Genomic DNA, 18,849 nt, shown 5'->3' with positions numbered 1-18,849 from the left:
GCACATCACTATAATGGTAAAGGTGAGGAGAAAAAATATTGCTTCGTAGATCTACGCCCCATCTTACATTGATTTAAGCAACCTCAACTATGGAAAGCCACCAATGTCATAATTCCAAAAAAGGAAATTTATAAGACATCCCTTTGCAACCAAGAGGAGCACACTGAATCGTCAATACACTGATGCATGTATGAGTATACATCTCATCTATTCTAGAAAACACTTTAAATGAATATATGCAAAATTATGTATTCTAGATGCAAGGGTTAGTGAAGTAGTCAATTAAGATTTGAAACTGTATAGTCAAGTCAAATTATTGCATTATTATTTTTTTCTTTTCTTTAATTATTTATATTGCAATGAATCAATTGAAATGATGATTGCTGATTGATCCATGGTACATTTGTTTCCTTCAAATTTACTGTTGCCAGTTTCAGTTGTATACTTTTAATTCATATGTTTCTTTTTATATTCTTATTCTTATACTGACCTGGATGGAGGTGAAGGGGTGTGGGAAGGAAGACCTGTGGGTCATGGTAATTTAGTTAACCTTTTCCAAACCCAGGCAGCCCCTTCATCTCTATTCCAGGTCCTTTGTACTATGTCACGTATGTCCTATTGTTTGTGTAAATTGTATTGTACTATAATTTATATATTTTGAAATGCCGAATAAATAATAATAATAATAACAACTAGCTTTCCATGGTTGTGATCATTCAGATCAATCACTACGTTTTGTAAGAACAGGCCCTGGAGGTAGCCATCTTCCCAATGCACAGCCAGGGGGAAAATATGTAATGCCACTTGTGGGGGCATTGCCTGAAACTTACGTCCAATTGCAAATCAAGCACAAGCCCCGAAATCAAGCATGTTTCTTGCATGCTCCCATAAATATATTTTCATATAATCCTGATTGATATATATGGAGTATACCATTAGCCTCAAATGTCCTTTGTCAACAAGATATTCCTGTGTTTAGCACCAAAGGAGAGAGAGAGAGAGAGAGAGAGAAAGAAGTCATTAAGAAGACTGAATAAATTCATTCAAAATAATAGTTACAGTGATTCTACATTACTATTTTAAACTTGGAAGCAATCATTTTTTCTAATGAACTATCAATGATTTAAGGAATTATTTCGTTTAAAAAAAAACACAGTAAAAGGAATTCCACATTTTCATACACTCCATTATAATGTATTGCTTGCAAACTGGGCAAAATACCAGGAAGGGGAAAGTCAACTGTTAGTTTTAAATCTGGCTTTGGCCCATTTAACAGGGGTGGTAAGATTCACCTAACACTAATTAGGGCAATCACCCTAAAAACCAAACGCGGATCAAGGGGGGGGGGGAAGGGGGCAGAGTTACAAGCGCAGCCCATAAAACACCTTCATTTGGGAGATAGTCAGGCTTTAGGGAGACAAAATGCCCTCATTAGTGACTAATGACCTTTTTTTGCTTGTCAAATTTTTCAGACAAAGTCGCACATGTAAGTCCAACTCTGTATCTGTGCCTAAAATCCTGTAATTAATGCCCTCAATTGAAATTTCATTGATATAAGGAAGGAAGAGTTGTAATTGTAATTACAATGAAATATATATGTAGTTACTGCTTTCTTCCGTGAAGAGGGGGGGGGGGGCAGGTCAGTCTTCTTCATATCATTAAATTAGCATAGAAGTGCAGCAGAGTTTAATTTGCATAGTTATTCACTATTTTCCGTTGCTTCAGTCCCACCTGTTCTCATCGGTGCAGGTGCTCCTTTGTAGCCTATGTACACGCATCTGCATGCGACGTACACAACTATTAAGCATGTCCATGTGTATTTGGGTGACACGAAGAAGGCATATCGCCCGTACCAATGGGTCAACCTGGAGATGGTTCCCAGAGACCGGCTCAGGACGGACTTGAGCAGAAATAAGCTGACGATGATAAGAGCGATGTCCATCAATCTCCTCCAGTTCTTAATCCTGTTTCCTGAGTGATTAGGAGAATGTTTGACTCTCACGGAGCTTTGGATGTAATAGGCTCTCGATAGATGAAGGAGACAGAAGACTGTCAGTGGGAGATGAACACACAGGAGCTGTGGAGAGATAAATGAAATAAAACATTCATTTTAGAAGACAATACCTCAAAAAGTCATACAATATCAAACTTTATATGACACCTAGCTAGATTCTTGAGATTTGATTGGTTGTTCGATATCGTTCATTCAGCCCATTTTGCAATGACGTCATCAACCGTGCAATTTTGGATCCATTTATCGTGCAATTTGGGATCCAAACGATTTTGTCCATTGCACGCACACAGAGTCTGCAGCTCATGCACCAGCAGTGCACATGTTGTAATGACGTAACAATTAACAGACCAAATAATCAATATTTATGAGTGCAATGGACAGAATACTTCATTCGGTGAAAGATAGAATAATGATCAATTCAAATCGGCTACGCCTCACTGAATGGATCATTTCATCTTTCCCCTCATGAAGTATTCTGTCCATCGAACTCATAAGCATTCATTACTTGTATAATAGAGGATTCATGAAATGTCATGTTTTCTTTGGTGGGCATAAGTTTGGTCCTGATAAGGACCACCCAGACTCAATGTTTTGGCAAGTATGTTTTTGTCATCATAAAATATATTTTTTTAACGAAATGTTCACTCAAATATAATGACAACAATGTAAATAATTGTTCACACTCACATCTGTAACGAAGAAGAGCATTGGAAACTTGTCAGCGATAAATGTAGAGTTGACATACATTCCATACAGTGTTAATGTTCCATACATGTTGGTCACTACCTCTCCTACTAACCATGGACCTGTTTGAAAAAGAATAACGTTATTTTGTTAAAGTGAACACATCATCTAGAGACGGCAATGGCACTAGTCCTGCAACAAGTTTCCTTTGTATATTCACATTCCATAAATACCGTAGATCTTAAATTACATGAGGAAGAAACATTACAAACAAATGGATGGTAATAACTGATAAAGTTAATCTTAAAAAGAAATAATCTATCAAGTTTATAGACAATATGACTTGGGATTTTGATCATTCTGTATATTATGTAATATTTGATTTGATATTGGCTCACTGTTACTTCATGACCAATTTTTAATGAATGACTCACTGATATTGTTTATAAAAATAATATTTACTTCTGTTATATATATTCTGTTCATATTATTTCTTTGCTAATGTTTAAACTACTTTAATATAATTCATTTACACATATGTTCATTAATTCAGATCCTGATGAAGGGCATGTGCCCGAATGCTTGAAGAAATGGTATCGATCTTGCAATGGCCCTCTCCATATTCTTATTGAACTCAAATATATAATTATGAAGGAGGCCCATATGTCATACAAATCACCAATGCTTATTACACTCATATTCTTCCTCATCCTTGGAGTGCATCCTGTGAGTCCTCTCATTCGGATCAATGGCGACAAGGCTGGAGGATACACCACAACCCATCAGGAAACCAATATCATCAATAGTAGCAACAACAACCATGATGGAATCAACAAAGATGACATCTCCAAAGTATCACAGGAAAGCCATATCTCTCTATCGTATTCAGGGACACCATTTCACAAAAAAAAAATTGCCCCTCTTCCTTTGCATTCCTTTTTTTTCAACGTGCAATATTTCGTGTAACAACATTTTATATTTGATTTATGTCTTGGGACCGGCATGTGTGGGGGCACATGCCTCTGAGCAACAGTGCTGAATTTCACTTTTGTAACCCCTGACCCACGCGCAGTTCCTGCGTTTGTTTGCATGTTCTTATACTGTAATTTTTTTTTCTGATAAAATGTGTGTAAATTTTTTTGTATCAATTGAATAAATAATAATAATGATAAAATTGTAGCGAAAATGGTAACCTTGAGCAAGAAACACGAACACATCACCCCTATTCTCCGATCACTTCATTGGCTTCCGGTTCACTCTCACATAACGTTCAAAATTCTACTCATATACAAAATTACCCATAATATGTCACCCAAATATCTCCGAGACCTTATTTCCCTTCATTCTTCCTCCTCTTCTGTCAGATCCCTACGTTCATCATATTCCAATAATTTAATTCATGGCCCTCGCACTAAGACCCGATATGGTGATTGTGCATTTTTTGTAATTGCTCCCACCCTCTGGAATAAACTCCCAACTCATATCCAAAATGCTCCCTCTGTGGAAATTTTTAAATCGTCACTTAAAACTCACCTTTTCTCATAACTTGTTTTCTTTTTTCTTTTCTAATGGATTGACTGTATATTATTATAATCTGCCAACCTGTGCGCTTTGAAACACCAGTATAAAGTGCCCTAAAAATGATATTATTTATTTTAATAATAATAAGTACAATAATATATACCTCTCAACATACAAGGATAGAAGTATTGTTCCAAAAGGACTATGACTAGACAAGACACAATCTTCAAAGTGCAGTGATGCCTCCCATTGCCAATCGACCGTCAGCTCTTTGGAAAGCGTCAAGAGAATTTAGGGATATCACAATCAACTACTTATTAAAGAAAAAAAACGTTTGGTTTAGGTTGACTGTTCGGGCAGGCACTCCAGAAGATGGACAGTCAACCTGCCCGAAAAGATGAGATCTCCTTTCCTACTCTACATCTCCACTTGCCGACTCAAGCTAGCCTTCTCCTCTCTCACAACTACATGTACTCAAGACTCTCAAATTTTATGGTTTACAGTCTTTTCAAAGGACTACACTCACTTTGGTAAAGAATAATCCTACTTTCCACTTTCTCACTTCTCCTTGTCACTACTACCTCATCCAATCCCGCATACACTACAAAGTACTTCTATTCGCCTACCATCGTTTCCATCAGTTTGCTCCATTGTATCTCATTAAATTGTTAACACCATATAAAGCTGACATAATGCTATGTTCAAGTAAAAATTCATTAGTACAGGTCCCACATACTGTGACAAAGTCATACGGGGAAAGATCATTTTCACATGCAGCTGCTATTTTATGGAATAATCTGCCAGAATATCTTAGAACTATACAACCATCCAAAAGTTTAGAAATAACTTGAAAACACATTTATTCACCCTTTTGTAAACAATTAATGTAAAAACCCAGTGCTCTCCCCTCCATCTCCACTTTTTTTTTTAAAAAGCACTTAGAGACATGCAACTTTGCTTATGTATTTTGTGCTATACAAAAACGTTTCATTATTATTACTATTATTACCTCTATCCATTTTTCTTAGTCCTTTGGACTAGTATTAGAGAAAGTGTAGTGAAGAACAAATAGCAATTGACTATAAAATGGACGGTAGACCCAAATTAATATACTTCCAACTTATGTGGTAGTTAGATTATCTGACAAGTAGACCAATACCGTCCACACAGAAACCTTGTTAGCACTAACAGTAGGCCCTGTCATATCTTTAGATTGTGATGTCATATCTCTAGATTGTGATGTCATATCTTTAGATTGTGATGTCATATCTCTAGATTTTGATGTCATATCTCTAGATTGTGATGTCATATCTCTAGATTGTGATGTCATATCTTTAGATTGTGATGTCATATCTCTAGATTGTGATGTCATATCTCTAGATTGTGATGTCATATCTCTAGATTGTGATGTCATATCTTTAGATTGTGATGTCAAATGTTGATCCAAGATGTTAGTAGCAAGTTGTGTTACTTGACACGTATGTGCACGAGATGGGAGAAGCGCTCGGGTAATGTATCTACAATGGCGCACAAGAGGGCGCGCATCCTAGTGAAGATCAAAAATTACTCTCGCTCAGTTTTACGACCAAGACTTCCGAGATTGCCCAAAGATTAATTCATATATAAAATCCCAAAATGGATTTCAACATCGTATAGCAATATAATATTTCCATTACAGACATATTTTACCACCGTTAGAAGTAACAACATTCAATTCCACAAAACTATCTCTTGGGAAGCATTTTACCTCAGCCGTCCAAACTTCCGGTTTCGTGCGACTTTTTTTAAGTCAGCGAAATTTACCCCGAAAGTTATGGTTTATCCTTTTAAAACCATAGTTTTTCCAGATTAAAAAATTAGATCAACGAAATAAGAGATTATTAGCTGATACAAATCAGATCTTAAATCCCATCCATCACTTTTTTCTTAAAAGGAATTCGTGTTCTTGCGTGACCCTTTAAGGCCTTGCTGCGCACAGTTGCAAGGCGTAATACACGCGGCTCTATGGAAGCACGTCGTCTGCTCTGGGCGTCCCATACGTCATTTTCTGTGTATGGTTTTAAGGGCGTAAATGGGCTGTGCGGCTGAGCTCGGGGGCTGAGCTCAAGTTGAAGAATGAATCTGAGTCTGTATGCATGGTTATGGAATTAAAATAGCTAAAAGATATATGTAGAGCGTTGCATGAATCAATAATTTCATTAGATTTAAGGTTTATTAAGATGTAATATTGTACATTTAATCAGATATCCACCATTCATCCCTCTCAATCCAGCCAAAACAGTCAATGTCTACTCCACGTACTACCGTACCGCATTGACTGCACTCACCTCAAACATGTGAACCAATGTCTTTGTCATAATTTTTTTTACTTACTAATCTATTTATTTATTCACTTTAATTTGTCTCATTACAATGAATAAATTTGATCTTCATCTGTACCAAATAATTTATTACGTACCTTTCCCTTAATGATTTGATGACAAATGTGTTAGTTTTATTCTGTTCATTCATTGAATATTCAATGATTATCCTGATCTTAATTAAATCATCTTTTGGCTTACCGTATACATTGAAATAACTGAGGCGTTACGAGGGAGTAGGCTGGGGGCAAATGCACGCTATGACTTTCCAATAGTGGGGGGGGGGGGGGGGGGGGGGGGATGGAGAAGAACGGGGGAAATAATAGGATGAAGGGGTTAGAAATAGATATTTTGGTAATGTACATGTAAATATATAACTAAGGCAATTGATTAAGGTTAATAATTAATATTTATTTGATAAAAATTGAAATTTAAATCATCTTGCTCATGGTCAGAAATAAAGGTGTACGTGATATACCCTCTCAAGGCCAAGGGTTGAATTTTCGCTGATGAAAAAAAAAAGATTTCATTGTCTGCATCTGTGAAGGGCCACACGTAAAGATATTTCCAACGTATTTTAATCCAACTTCATAGAACTGTCAACACACTCTTACCAAACTGATCCTCATAAAATATCAGTATCATAAGCTACGTTGGCTCAATCTAGAGGCTATACCCACATAAAAAAATTTTAAAAAGAAGAGAAGATCACCATCTTGAGCAAAAAGCTGTAAGTAGTTACACACCACGGTTTCAATGAACTGTTCACCCAGTTCTTGAATTGCAAAAATCTTAAGATTAAAAACCATGACTCTAAGCAGAAGTAATATTTTTCTGGAGCCGGGGGATACAGGACACATGCAGTTGTCAAAGAAACTCTTAAGGGGAGATGATACTGGGGCAGTTTTGCATTTTGTTTCATTGAAGATTTTGTGAACATGTTTCGTGAATTTTGTGGTAATACCCCCCCCCCGCACCCCTGTTGCGTACAGCCATGATAAAACAATTTATTTTTATCTTTAATTATTGTAAAAATTCTGTACCACTACGTGAATAGATAAACAGAGTCTTTCTACATCAATGAAGTAAAATTTAAAATAATTATATTTTTGATAATTAATAAATAAGGGGCACTATCCTGGTTTCACCACTCCATTCACTTGGCATTTCGTCAGCGGCGGTGACTTCTTTCCTCTCCCATTGACTTTGTACACAACGAGCACACACAAGTGAAGAAGGGTGCCTTATTTCAGGATAATGTACCTATTTTCAATTTTTCATAATAATGAATGCCCCTGGGCCTGCTGATATATAGATTAATAATCATGATAATAGAACTAAAAAAAAATAATAAAATATTCTCTTAATTTTTAAAGCCAAGGATTTATTAAATACATGTTTAAAAATAACCCTAAATCAAGTCGAATAAACATTAGGGGCCTACTTGTCTGTATTTTTACAAGAAACGATTAAAAAAAAAATTAATGACACCCCGGACCCCCCCCCTCGAAATAAAAAATAGAAATCAGAATATATCACCAAATAAAAAATCGATCTGGCTATTAAGTGGACTTCAGGAACTCCAGTCATATGAAAGTCATTTGGAACAAATACTACTAAACGTTTAAAATAGCCAAGAAACATTGCAATCACATTGAAGATAATGTCAAATGCAGCAAAAGCAGCGAACACCATTCCACGTACTTCGATGCGGGACTGGGTTCGCATTGCCGACGACACCGGCAGTGCATTGGATGGCGTACCGCTGGAATTTGAATTTCGCTGCTCGGAACACTGTATACGAGCATAAATTCCAAAATCCATTTTGAAGTTAAAATACAGTGGAGACACGTATCAAATCAAATAAATATTGATTATTTTTAATGTGAACTTATGATTACCGTCGATCAGCATGTGTCAGGTAAATTTCACATTCTCACTCTATCGTCGTTTTCCAGAGATGAAATGAGAATTTTGCCCTAAATTCCTCCAAATCAGAATATCACTGGCTATCAAAGAAAAAGTAGTGGAGAAGGTTTTTTGTTATGGTATGGTAATGAGGATCCTCGTTCGTATATTATAAAATACAGTTTTCAACCAAAATCTATGGTTAGAAAGTTGTGATAATTTTCCCAAACCCTGTATTTTTTCTCAAAATACGCTATTTTATTGCAAAAACACGTCTCAAATTCGCCCTATGATTTGAGATATTTTCTCCTGAAAAAGCCGGCCTAAATAGGTTTATCGGAAAATATATGAATATTCATAAGGCTTGCGTAGGTATTTCTCTCGCGATTGCTTTCTTTTGATGTGATTGGTTGAAAGGGAAGAAGAGGTAAATTTTATCTGAATATTTATTTTGAGAACGGACCGTTTGCTCCATTTTTAATGACGTCACTATGGAAAATGGACGCACGCGTTAAATGAGCGCATATGAACATACGTGATGAGGTAGCGCTGCGACATTACACATCACCAGTGGTAACATGGTCTCTCTTTAATAGCACGTTGTTAGCGCTAACATGCTTCGGTGTGGCTGATATAAGTGAATATAATGCATCTTGCTTACCAATAAGAGGATATACTGCTATTATCATAAGAGGATAATAGATGTCATTTGTATGGACAAGCAGTAGTAAGCCATACAAGAGAGGGTTGCCAGATGTACCTGCAAGAAAAGGGAAAAAACATGAAATTGCATTTTTTTTTACCAAAAAAAAAAATAGATAAGAAAAAGCAATCAAATTTTCCTTCTTATAAATACCTAAAAAAAAATCTTAAGAAATTAAAGGTCAAGTCCACCTTAGAAAAATGTTGATTTGAATCAATGGAGAAAAATCAGACAAGCACAATGCTGAAAATTTCATTAAATCAGATGTAAAATAAGAAAGTTATGACATTCCAAAGTTTCGCTTATTTTTAACAAAATAGTTACATGAACAAGCCAGTTACATCCAAATGAGAGAGTCGATGATGTCACTCACTATTTCTATTGTTTTTTACTGTTTGAATTATACAATATTTCAATTTTTACGAATTGATGATTTGACCTCCTTGCCTGAAGCACAAAATGTTAAAATAATGGAATTCCACGTGTTCAGGGAGGAATAAAACTTGATTTCACATGACAATGATGAGAAAATCAAAATATTTCATATAATAAAATTCAAAAGAAATAGTGAGTGAGTGATGTCATCAGTTCCCTCATCTGCATATCAACCGAGATGTGCATATAACTGTTTTGTGAAATGAAGCGAAACATTAAAATGTCATAACTTTCTTATTTTACATCCGAGTTTGATGAAATTTTCAGTGTTATGCTTGTTGAATTTTTCTTTTTATTCAAATCAAGGTTTTGTTGGGGTGGACTTGTCCTTTAATTATACTGCAATGATTTCTAAAGGTCATATAACATTCTAAAACAAAGCCAGCTAGTCCATGATCAGAAAATAAGTAACTGTCAATAAATCACATGTACATGTATGTACTCTTTTCTTTTCCCTTAATGTTGCAATTGTTGATTTAGCTAACTCTTTGTAAACAAAGTTATAGCATACATAGCATACAAATAGGTGCTGTGAAAGGTTAGAGCTACAACAGTGACATTGCATGGAAGAAAATATCATCAGAAGGGAAGAACACTTAATTTGTAATTTGTTATTTATCTAATAAAATCAAACAAGACTCCCACAACTTATATATTAAGGTTAAGTAACTATCAAGCTCATCGTTAAGCGTCCATTGTCTCTTTCAGTTCTATTATATTCTGTTTTGTTCTAGCGTTCTGTTCATTTACACGATTTTACTCCGATAAGTGCATGTCAAAAAGCTAATGAAGTATAGGCTTTTTTACAATTTTGTGGTTCCAAACACTTATCTAATTTTCAAGAGTTATATACAAAATACCAAATCGTAAGAGACACAGAGAGAAAGAGAGAGAGATGAGTGACAGTGATATTAGTTTTACTGAAAAATCAAAATCAAACAGTCTGATAAATACAATGAAAATAATGGTACTACTACTACTAATAATAAATAATAACTGAATTTAGTAAGTGTTTTTGAGGCATAAAGTGAGTGGAGACTTTATAGGTGCAAAAAGTTATATGATAATGCAAGCAATTAGAAAGAGTAAACTGAAGTGTAGACTAAAATAAGGTGAACACTATTCCGATAAAGACTATAAAGCATAAATTTCTGCTTAATATCTTTTGTGTTGGAAATGAAGAAAGACTGCAATATCTAGCTTCGATTTTGAAAAGTGAAATAATCTTTTTTCATGGGTTGGTGTGCTGCTAGAAAAAAGAAAGAAAAGGCCTTTAACCATTTAGGAAAAAAAAGAAGTGATTGAAATGGTTATAGATAAACAAGAGCAGTTGGAAATTACACACTTTATTAGTCTCCATAAAGCTATTCCCGAGTTACAAACGAATTTACAAATAACTTTAGGAACTACTATTGATCCATTATTAACACTGATGAAAATGTGGGGTGTATCATTTACCACACAAATGGGTCATCAGTTGCGCATATAATAAAAAGCTTTATGAAACAGTTCCCAAATAGCACCCAGTGAAAGAAGAAGAAGGCAATTATCAATTATATTTTGTACCTATCTTGTGAAAGTGCGCGTAACAGGCAACAACCGGCTGTTGACCTGTCAAAAACAGAGATCATTTAATATCAAAGGAATGCTTGCATCAAAAATTATATGACATTTTACTTGTATTTCTTATGCCATGACTTTGATGCTTTCAAATAAGTTTAAAGTTTATTGCATTTCTACTCACAAATAATAACAAAACAAATTGTTATGCAATTGGCAAAGGTGGCAATACAAATGAATATCCATTACATCTTAATTTTTAGTTGGGTGTATTATTAAAATTTTATTTTAAGAAATCATTACGTTTGTTGAGTGGAAAGAAGTACAGTATTATAAATACATATTTTTTCATCTTTATCTTAAAGAAAAGCTGAGGAAAAGGAGGGATCCACTCAAATTGTAAAAAAAGAAAACAATATCAAACCCATGAAAATCAATAGTAGACTGGAATATAGCTCTATGAAAGAACAAGAATATTTTAACGAGAAGAAAAACGGGAAATATAACAATGAATGCAAAATAATTTAAGTGCATGAAGCATACACGTGGGGAGATGAAGCTTAAAATCTTTGACATTTGAAACACACATTACTCAACCAAATAACAACTATAATCATAATAATAGCACATGTAATAATAACACTAATCACAATAATAATAATAACAGGTCAATATTCATATAGTGCCTATAAAAAAACTCCATGCACTTTACAAATCTATAATATATCTTAAAATATATCATCCTCATCCTAATGAGACAAAATATTCAATGGAGAACAGATAAACAAAACAAATGGAAATGGCAGGATTGCAACACAACACAACTTTCAATGCTGCATAGAGAAACATAAAATTGACAAAAAGAATACCCATGAAAATACAAAAACAAAGACAACAACAAAATCAAATGGAAATTTGTATTAATCCAAGTCAACGCTCAAATAGCTGACATCAAAGTGAAAAATCAACCAGGGAGATATTTCATAAAGCTGGCCGTAAATTACGAACAACTTTACGTGCGACTGGAACATGTTGTAAGGTGCTAAGTTACATAGGGATATATCAATATCACACAAACAGGTCACTATTGGTGCACAGACTCATTCGTAATTAATGAACTACTTTATAATGGCCCTCATAAAAAAAAATCATAAAATTGCTATCCAGCAGGATAAAAAATGACATGGGATAGCAGAGTGAACTCGCCCCCCTAAGTGCGCAAAGGAACCCTAAAAAAACTCATATAGAGCCCTGGATAATTCCTATGGGGTCCAATTCAATTAGTAATACAAAAAAATTAACCCTAGAAAGTGGGTTTTTCTAATCACATTTTCCTCTTGTTTTTGCTATCCAGCCTTCAATGGGCGGATGGTTTAAAGGAGAATGAAACATTGTGAACAAATTCTCTTGTGTGAAAACAGACAAATCAAAGAAACGAAATCAATGAAACTTTGAAAAAAAGAAAAATAAAATGACAAGGAAGTTATGAGCATTGAATGTTGAGATCACTAATCACATGGACATCCTCCTACTTGCAAAGCGACAGACTTTTCTACATATTTTACTTTAATTGTTACTTTTATCATGTCTATCCATAGATCAGTTATTTTTTCCATAGGAGGACATGCCATAGAGGGTTCACAAAATATATCATGGGCAAAAAGTTTGTACTATCACTATAATGTCCTAAAACGGATGTTCGTGGGTACATTTTGGGTGCACAAAGGGGTGAGTTGTACTTCTGTGACATCACAAGCCTTTGTCACATTGCCAATGGCAGGATCTCTGTAGTATTAGTGATTTTGACATTCAATTTGTACAAAACTTTCTTATTGTTTGTCCAATAAGCCTGTTCACGGTTGTAAACTGCACACGAGCAGAAAAAGGTCATTTGAGATATACCATGAAGATGGCTTTCAAATTCAATGACATAGGCATTTGCGATTTGATGATTATTCATGTATATTCCTTTCAAAATATTCATTTTATCACATTCAAGCTGAAGAGTAATAAATAGAGCCTTCATAATCACTGGTATTTGACAGTAGCCTAAACAATAGTCAAATGTGCCAAAGGCAGACAATAAAACAGATTTCCAAACTTTATCCCTGATGTACTATTCTAGTCACCTGGTCTATACAATGCCTTTTGTTCTTAGAATTTGAATACTCTACCAGTAAAGCTAATGCAACATCTACATTTGAAAATGATAGTGCTTATCCTAATGAAAAATCACAAAGGTCATTTGAGAAAAGTTGCTCATGAGCTAACCGTGAACTGGCTTATTGTACTCAAACTTACATTGATCGGTTTCTTTGATTTTTCTCAATGAAAATAAATTCAAGTTATTTCAAAGGTTTCATTTTCCTTTACAAACATGAGAGAAACAAGAGCTGGAATTAAAGAAATAAATACATACATACCAGCTTGGGGTCTCTCTGTGTATCTTCTGAAGAACATGAGTGGAAACACACATACGCATTCCAAGCCTATTATACACAGGACCAACTACAAAAAAAGACAGAGAGAATAGTAATAAAGTATTAAAGATAAATGATAGTCATTGCAGTAAACAATGATTACACGAGAAAGTGTGTGAAACCAAGCTTAATTGTCACTATATCATCGAGGATCTAGATCTGGTACAGTTACATAAACTGAACTTTGAGAAATCTTGAAATCTACGCTGAAATATGTTCACACTGAAGATCACCAACACAGAAAAGCACACGTGGGACAGTGTATTATTATTGATGTCAGCCCGACGCTTGCCTGGAATCCCGTGCTTATTTGCTAATTTCTCAGCAATTACACAATTTCTTTCAGAATCCTTTGGCACATATTTTTAATTTATACAAACAGACACTTTGGTGGTCATTTCCTTTGATTCTGTACGAACTCAGTTTGATATCATTACAACTGGAATTTATCTTTAAGGTATATGACAGGAACAGACAGGTATTCAAATAATGAAAATACATGTAAAATATATATATTTCTACTTAAATAGAGCTTAATACATCAGTGATAACCAAATGATAAGTGTTTAACAGACTAGATAACAGAATTTTCCAGGTCACAAATTTGTTTCGTTAAGTATTTGAATGCATGCCTCCGATGATCAGCCAGGTACTGAAAATCCACCAGGAAAAAAGATCATCATAATTCATTACAGAAGGACTTTATTTTTAAAAGATAAACTTAAAATTTGTAAATTAGATTTGGAGGTATTGCAATGCTCTCAGCAAACATAGCAAACAAAAGAAATTGTTATTTTTATACCTGTTTTATTTAATGTCTTCATCCTTATAATGTAATTACCCCTGGAAAAATGTTTGCAATATTGCAAATATCAGAGTTTGATATTCAATATAGTATGTGTGGTACTGCACCTTTTCACACACAATTCTTATTCAATGAGTTTTTGTTCATCTTTTACTAATTTTTTTATATTATTTTTGCTTCATAGTTTTTCACTTACAAATATAAAGCTGTTGATCATGATAACAAACGATGACATGAACGGTTGATTAGGCCTTGATTGGTCAAGAGAAAACTCACGAATGACAGTTTTATATCTCCCTGCTGTATCCTGACATGAAATAAATATAAAATACAAGTATTCATTTATGGAGTAACCTCTATTCATACAGGAGCTTTGAGATAGTAGATTTCATTATCATGCATGTAGGTGATTGATATAGTTACTGCCAAAGTTATGATAATAGTGCACCTCATAATAGATACAAATTTTGTGATACTATAAGATGTTATATAAATGCCTATCATGATTATCATCATTACAGAAAAAACATTGATAATAGATAAATATTTTGAAAACGATAATTACAATGTTCTCGCAATCCTCTGGAATTATTTTCTTCTACTTGTATAAATATATATTAAAGTGGCATGATATCTAAGTCCATAGAGTGATTTTTTTTTTCGCAATCCAGTGACCTGGGTTTGATTATCACTTAGTGAGTTAGTGTCATTTGATATGGCATTTACCCTCAACACTAGGTCCCTTGGAGAGGACATAGAGCCTTTGGTCCTCTGGTTGTTTGCTTACAAGCAACCATGCTTTTTTATCAATCAGGTATTAAAAAGAAAACACCAGCATCCCCGTCACCATAAAAATGCACACATACTCTATCAAGAATTAGCTCAATTAGTAGATGCAGAAATGGATTAAATATGAAATATTTCCAGCTTGTAATTTACCTTGACTGTGACTTCTATCAAATGTAAGCCACTGGTATAGCGTTCTGGTTTCCATGGCAATACATAAAGGGGTCCTCCATTTACCGGTTCGGCATAACCCAGTGGCTTATAATCAACCTCCACCTTGACTTTCCTTATTTCACTTGGAGAGAAGACTAGCATTCTGCAGAAAGAAAGAAATAAAAAGAAGAATGTTGTACATTTACCTTTAACACTTTGAATACTTTTTTCTTTAAGTTTCTATTGGCTTGAAATATGCACCAAATTATTATCTTAAGAAATAGGTAAAATTTACGCAGATATCTTTAAGCCTATGATAAAAATACAAGGGCTGCACAACGGGGGAGCTGCCCCTCCCCCACATTTTATTTTTAGTAGATATATTCCATAAAAAACTCTAATTATGGGGGTTTGTAGTAGAATGCTCTTATTTATGTAAAATATAATCATTCATTCAAACAATCAAGACAATGTATTTCAGATTGATCAGGGATAGATGCACTGCATACCATCTTGCACCATTAGATTCGCTATATAGCATAGATATAGACAAGTAGGCACATGCTGTATATGAGCAAAGGATGAAAATCTATTCTAATTTTAAGAGATGGGTCATTGCAAGAAAAATGAGGTCAAGGTATGTAGGAATACAAGTGCTGAATGTTGTGGCAAAATAATTGGAAATCTCCAGAACATATTACCAAAATTAAGGAATAAATCAGATCTAATTTACGCTGGAACTAATCATTCCAAAACTAATACACTGTTTGTTGGGTCTTAAATAAGCATGTTATGTGGGTGGGTGTGTGTTGTTGTTGTTATATCAGCTATGATTATTCCTAAGCAGTGTTCTGATATTACTGAGATTATGGAAAGGAATCTCAGTGATGATAAGCAAGAAAGTAGAGAAACATTGCTAGGATCATCCAGAACATTCAATAAAAGAGCGACAGATGACCCTCAAATGCTAGAGTGGTCAAAGGGAAAACTAACAAATATATGTATCACAATGATCAGAACGAAAGTTGCTACGATCATCTAAAACATTCAGTTTCTGGCCAGACGAGGATTAGCCCTTCAAGGCAAGGAAGATGTAGAGTCCAAATGTACTCCAACTCTACCAACTATTAGAGCAACAGATGACCCTCAAATGCTAGATTCGTCAGAGGGAAAAACTAACAAAAACATGTCTCACAATGTTCAGGACGAGATGCAGGAGATAACAGCCCTTCAGGTGTTGCGGAAGGTGGTATCTTCTATCAGGAGTTATGTTTTTTGCTCTATCTTGGCAGATAAGTGCACTGACATTTCAAATAAGGAAAAGTTGCCACTTTGTATTAAGTGGATAGAGAAGCTGGACACATGTGAAGAATATACTGATTTCTGGTATATTTGAAATATTAAGGCAGTTACAATCGTAGTGATCATCAAGGATGCAATCACAAGAATGGATTTGACCTTGTCCAACTGCCATGGACAGTGCCATGATGCTGGTAGCTGAACTGCTAGTTCACACCGAGGGGCCGCTTCACTATCTTGTCGGAGGCCCGTCTAACACATTGTCATGACCACACCCTGGATTAGGAAGTGATGCCCCAAAGGGTCCAAGCTTCTATCAGATGCATTGGATATCAATACCTATGAAGTTTGTAAACTCACTTAGTTTTAACACAAATGTCAAAGTGTGCTGGGTCAGATAAGCTGGTGGTTTGTAAGTGACTTATCAAACACAAAATATGATGTGTGGGTAGATTTGATAGAGTGGGAAGCCTGTCTGGAGGACTGAGTAGACTTGGAGATGAGAGCCAAAATTATTGGCGTGAAGTCAGAATGAGCAATTTTAAAATTTCTTCTGTCTTCACCTGAGTTTGAACTTCAAATTAGATTCCATGACTGATTATTTTGTCCCAAAAGAAAATATATCAATGTCTGTCATAGTAGAGGTTCTAGGCAGAATCCAGTGTGATGAGGAGTTAGAGCATCTAACCCTTTACATTCAAATGATGCTGTGCCCACAAAAATCAGGCTTTTTTCCATGTGATTGGCCGCCCCTCTTTCAAAAACGTTCCATGGCCCTACAAAAAGTTTAAATCTACTCCATCATCATCATCACCATCATCCCCATCATCATCATCGTCCTCATCCTCATCATCATCACCATCATCATCTTCGTCATCATCATCACCCTAACCATCATCGCATTCATCTCACAGTTCTCTCACCTTATATGTGATGAATGAGCCATCCTTTTTTCTGGTTCATGACCCGGAGCCAGGAACCGAGCTGGTTTGGGATTGGTGATCAGAACGATTGGCCATTCGCCAAACTGGACATCAGTGAAGGACAACATGTCATGGTCAAACGCCATCACGCGAAATCTGCAACGGTAAATATTTGATCAGGTCCAAGTTTATCTTATTTAAAAAGCAAAGTTGATTTTGAATCAAATGCTACTACCACTGTAATCAATTTCCATGAAAAATCAATGACAACATAGTAAGACGTCTTCTGAATTTCCATATGCAAACATGATCCATTTTCAAGGTTTGACCTGTCAAGTTCGTACTGATGACCGATTTTAAAGTATATCACAATTATTCCCAGAACACACAAAAAAACAACAACAAAACCGGAATGGATGGACGTCTTTAAAAACATGCTTCAATGTTGTGTAATATGCTTTTGTGGGCAGAGGTATAAAAATACTTCTGTCAAGTAGTAAATAACAAATACCTATAGCAATGCGAATGACCTGTACAGCCATCATTATTCTATTCATGCTTTAATGAATGGATAGATGGATGGATGAAAGAATTAATGGATAAATGAATGTATAAATACATCACTTTACAATAACAAGTGGAATGCCTCTGGCCGTCTCACCTGCATCACGCGGTTCAATATAGCAGCAGTGCTGACTTTGAATACTACTCTAACTCGCACAAGATGTTCAGTGATACATGGTTACTCTTATGTCCACTTTTTATGAACTAGACCAATAAACTTACAGAGATATGATGGTTATTCACCAAAAAACCCCAACATGGCCAAAGTTCATTGACCTTACATGACCTTTGACCATGATCATGTGACCTGAAACTCAAACAGGATATTCAGTGATACTTGATTACTCTTATGTACAAGTTTCATGAATCAGATCCATAAACTTTCAAAGTTATGATGGTAATTCAACAGATACACCCAATTCGGCCAAAGTTGATTGACCTTTGACCTTGGTCATGTGACCTGAAATGTGCACATGATGTTCAGTGATACTTGATTACTCTAATGTCCAAGTTTAATGAACTAGCCCAATAAACTTCCAAAGTTATGATGGTAATTCAACAGATACCCCCGATTCGGCCAAAGTTCATTGACCCTAATGACCTTTGACCTTAATCATGAGACCTGAAACTTGCACAAAATTTTCAGTGATGCTT

General features: G+C 35.1%; 1 protein-coding gene across 2 annotated transcripts in view; it reads right to left on the bottom strand.

Annotated features, from left to right (window-relative positions):
• Positions 1-475: 475 nt before the first annotated feature.
• LOC121418381 (transmembrane protein 62-like) overlaps positions 476-18,849 on the bottom strand; it is a 43,219-nt gene continuing 24,845 nt past the window's right edge. Inside the window, exons 9-16 of one of the 2 annotated variants that reach the window (XM_041612217.1) lie at positions 17,632-17,787; positions 15,410-15,572; positions 14,667-14,777; positions 13,609-13,693; positions 11,192-11,236; positions 9,149-9,247; positions 2,702-2,820; positions 476-2,077 (exon numbers count right to left, since the gene is read on the bottom strand). In XM_041612217.1, coding sequence (XP_041468151.1) covers positions 1,700-2,077; positions 2,702-2,820; positions 9,149-9,247; positions 11,192-11,236; positions 13,609-13,693; positions 14,667-14,777; positions 15,410-15,572; positions 17,632-17,787 — 1,156 coding nt within the window. In that variant the 3' untranslated portion in view covers positions 476-1,699. The remainder of the gene's footprint in view (positions 2,078-2,701; positions 2,821-9,148; positions 9,248-11,191; positions 11,237-13,608; positions 13,694-14,666; positions 14,778-15,409; positions 15,573-17,631; positions 17,788-18,849) is intronic. The other variant, XM_041612218.1, reaches the window with a different exon arrangement.

The sequence above is a fragment of the Lytechinus variegatus genome, chromosome 7 (assembly GCF_018143015.1).
Source record: "Lytechinus variegatus isolate NC3 chromosome 7, Lvar_3.0, whole genome shotgun sequence".
Taxonomy (NCBI): Eukaryota; Metazoa; Echinodermata; class Echinoidea; order Temnopleuroida; family Toxopneustidae; genus Lytechinus; species Lytechinus variegatus.
The sequence above is the reverse complement of the archived record's forward strand: the minus strand, read 5'-3'. Positions and strand labels throughout refer to the sequence as shown.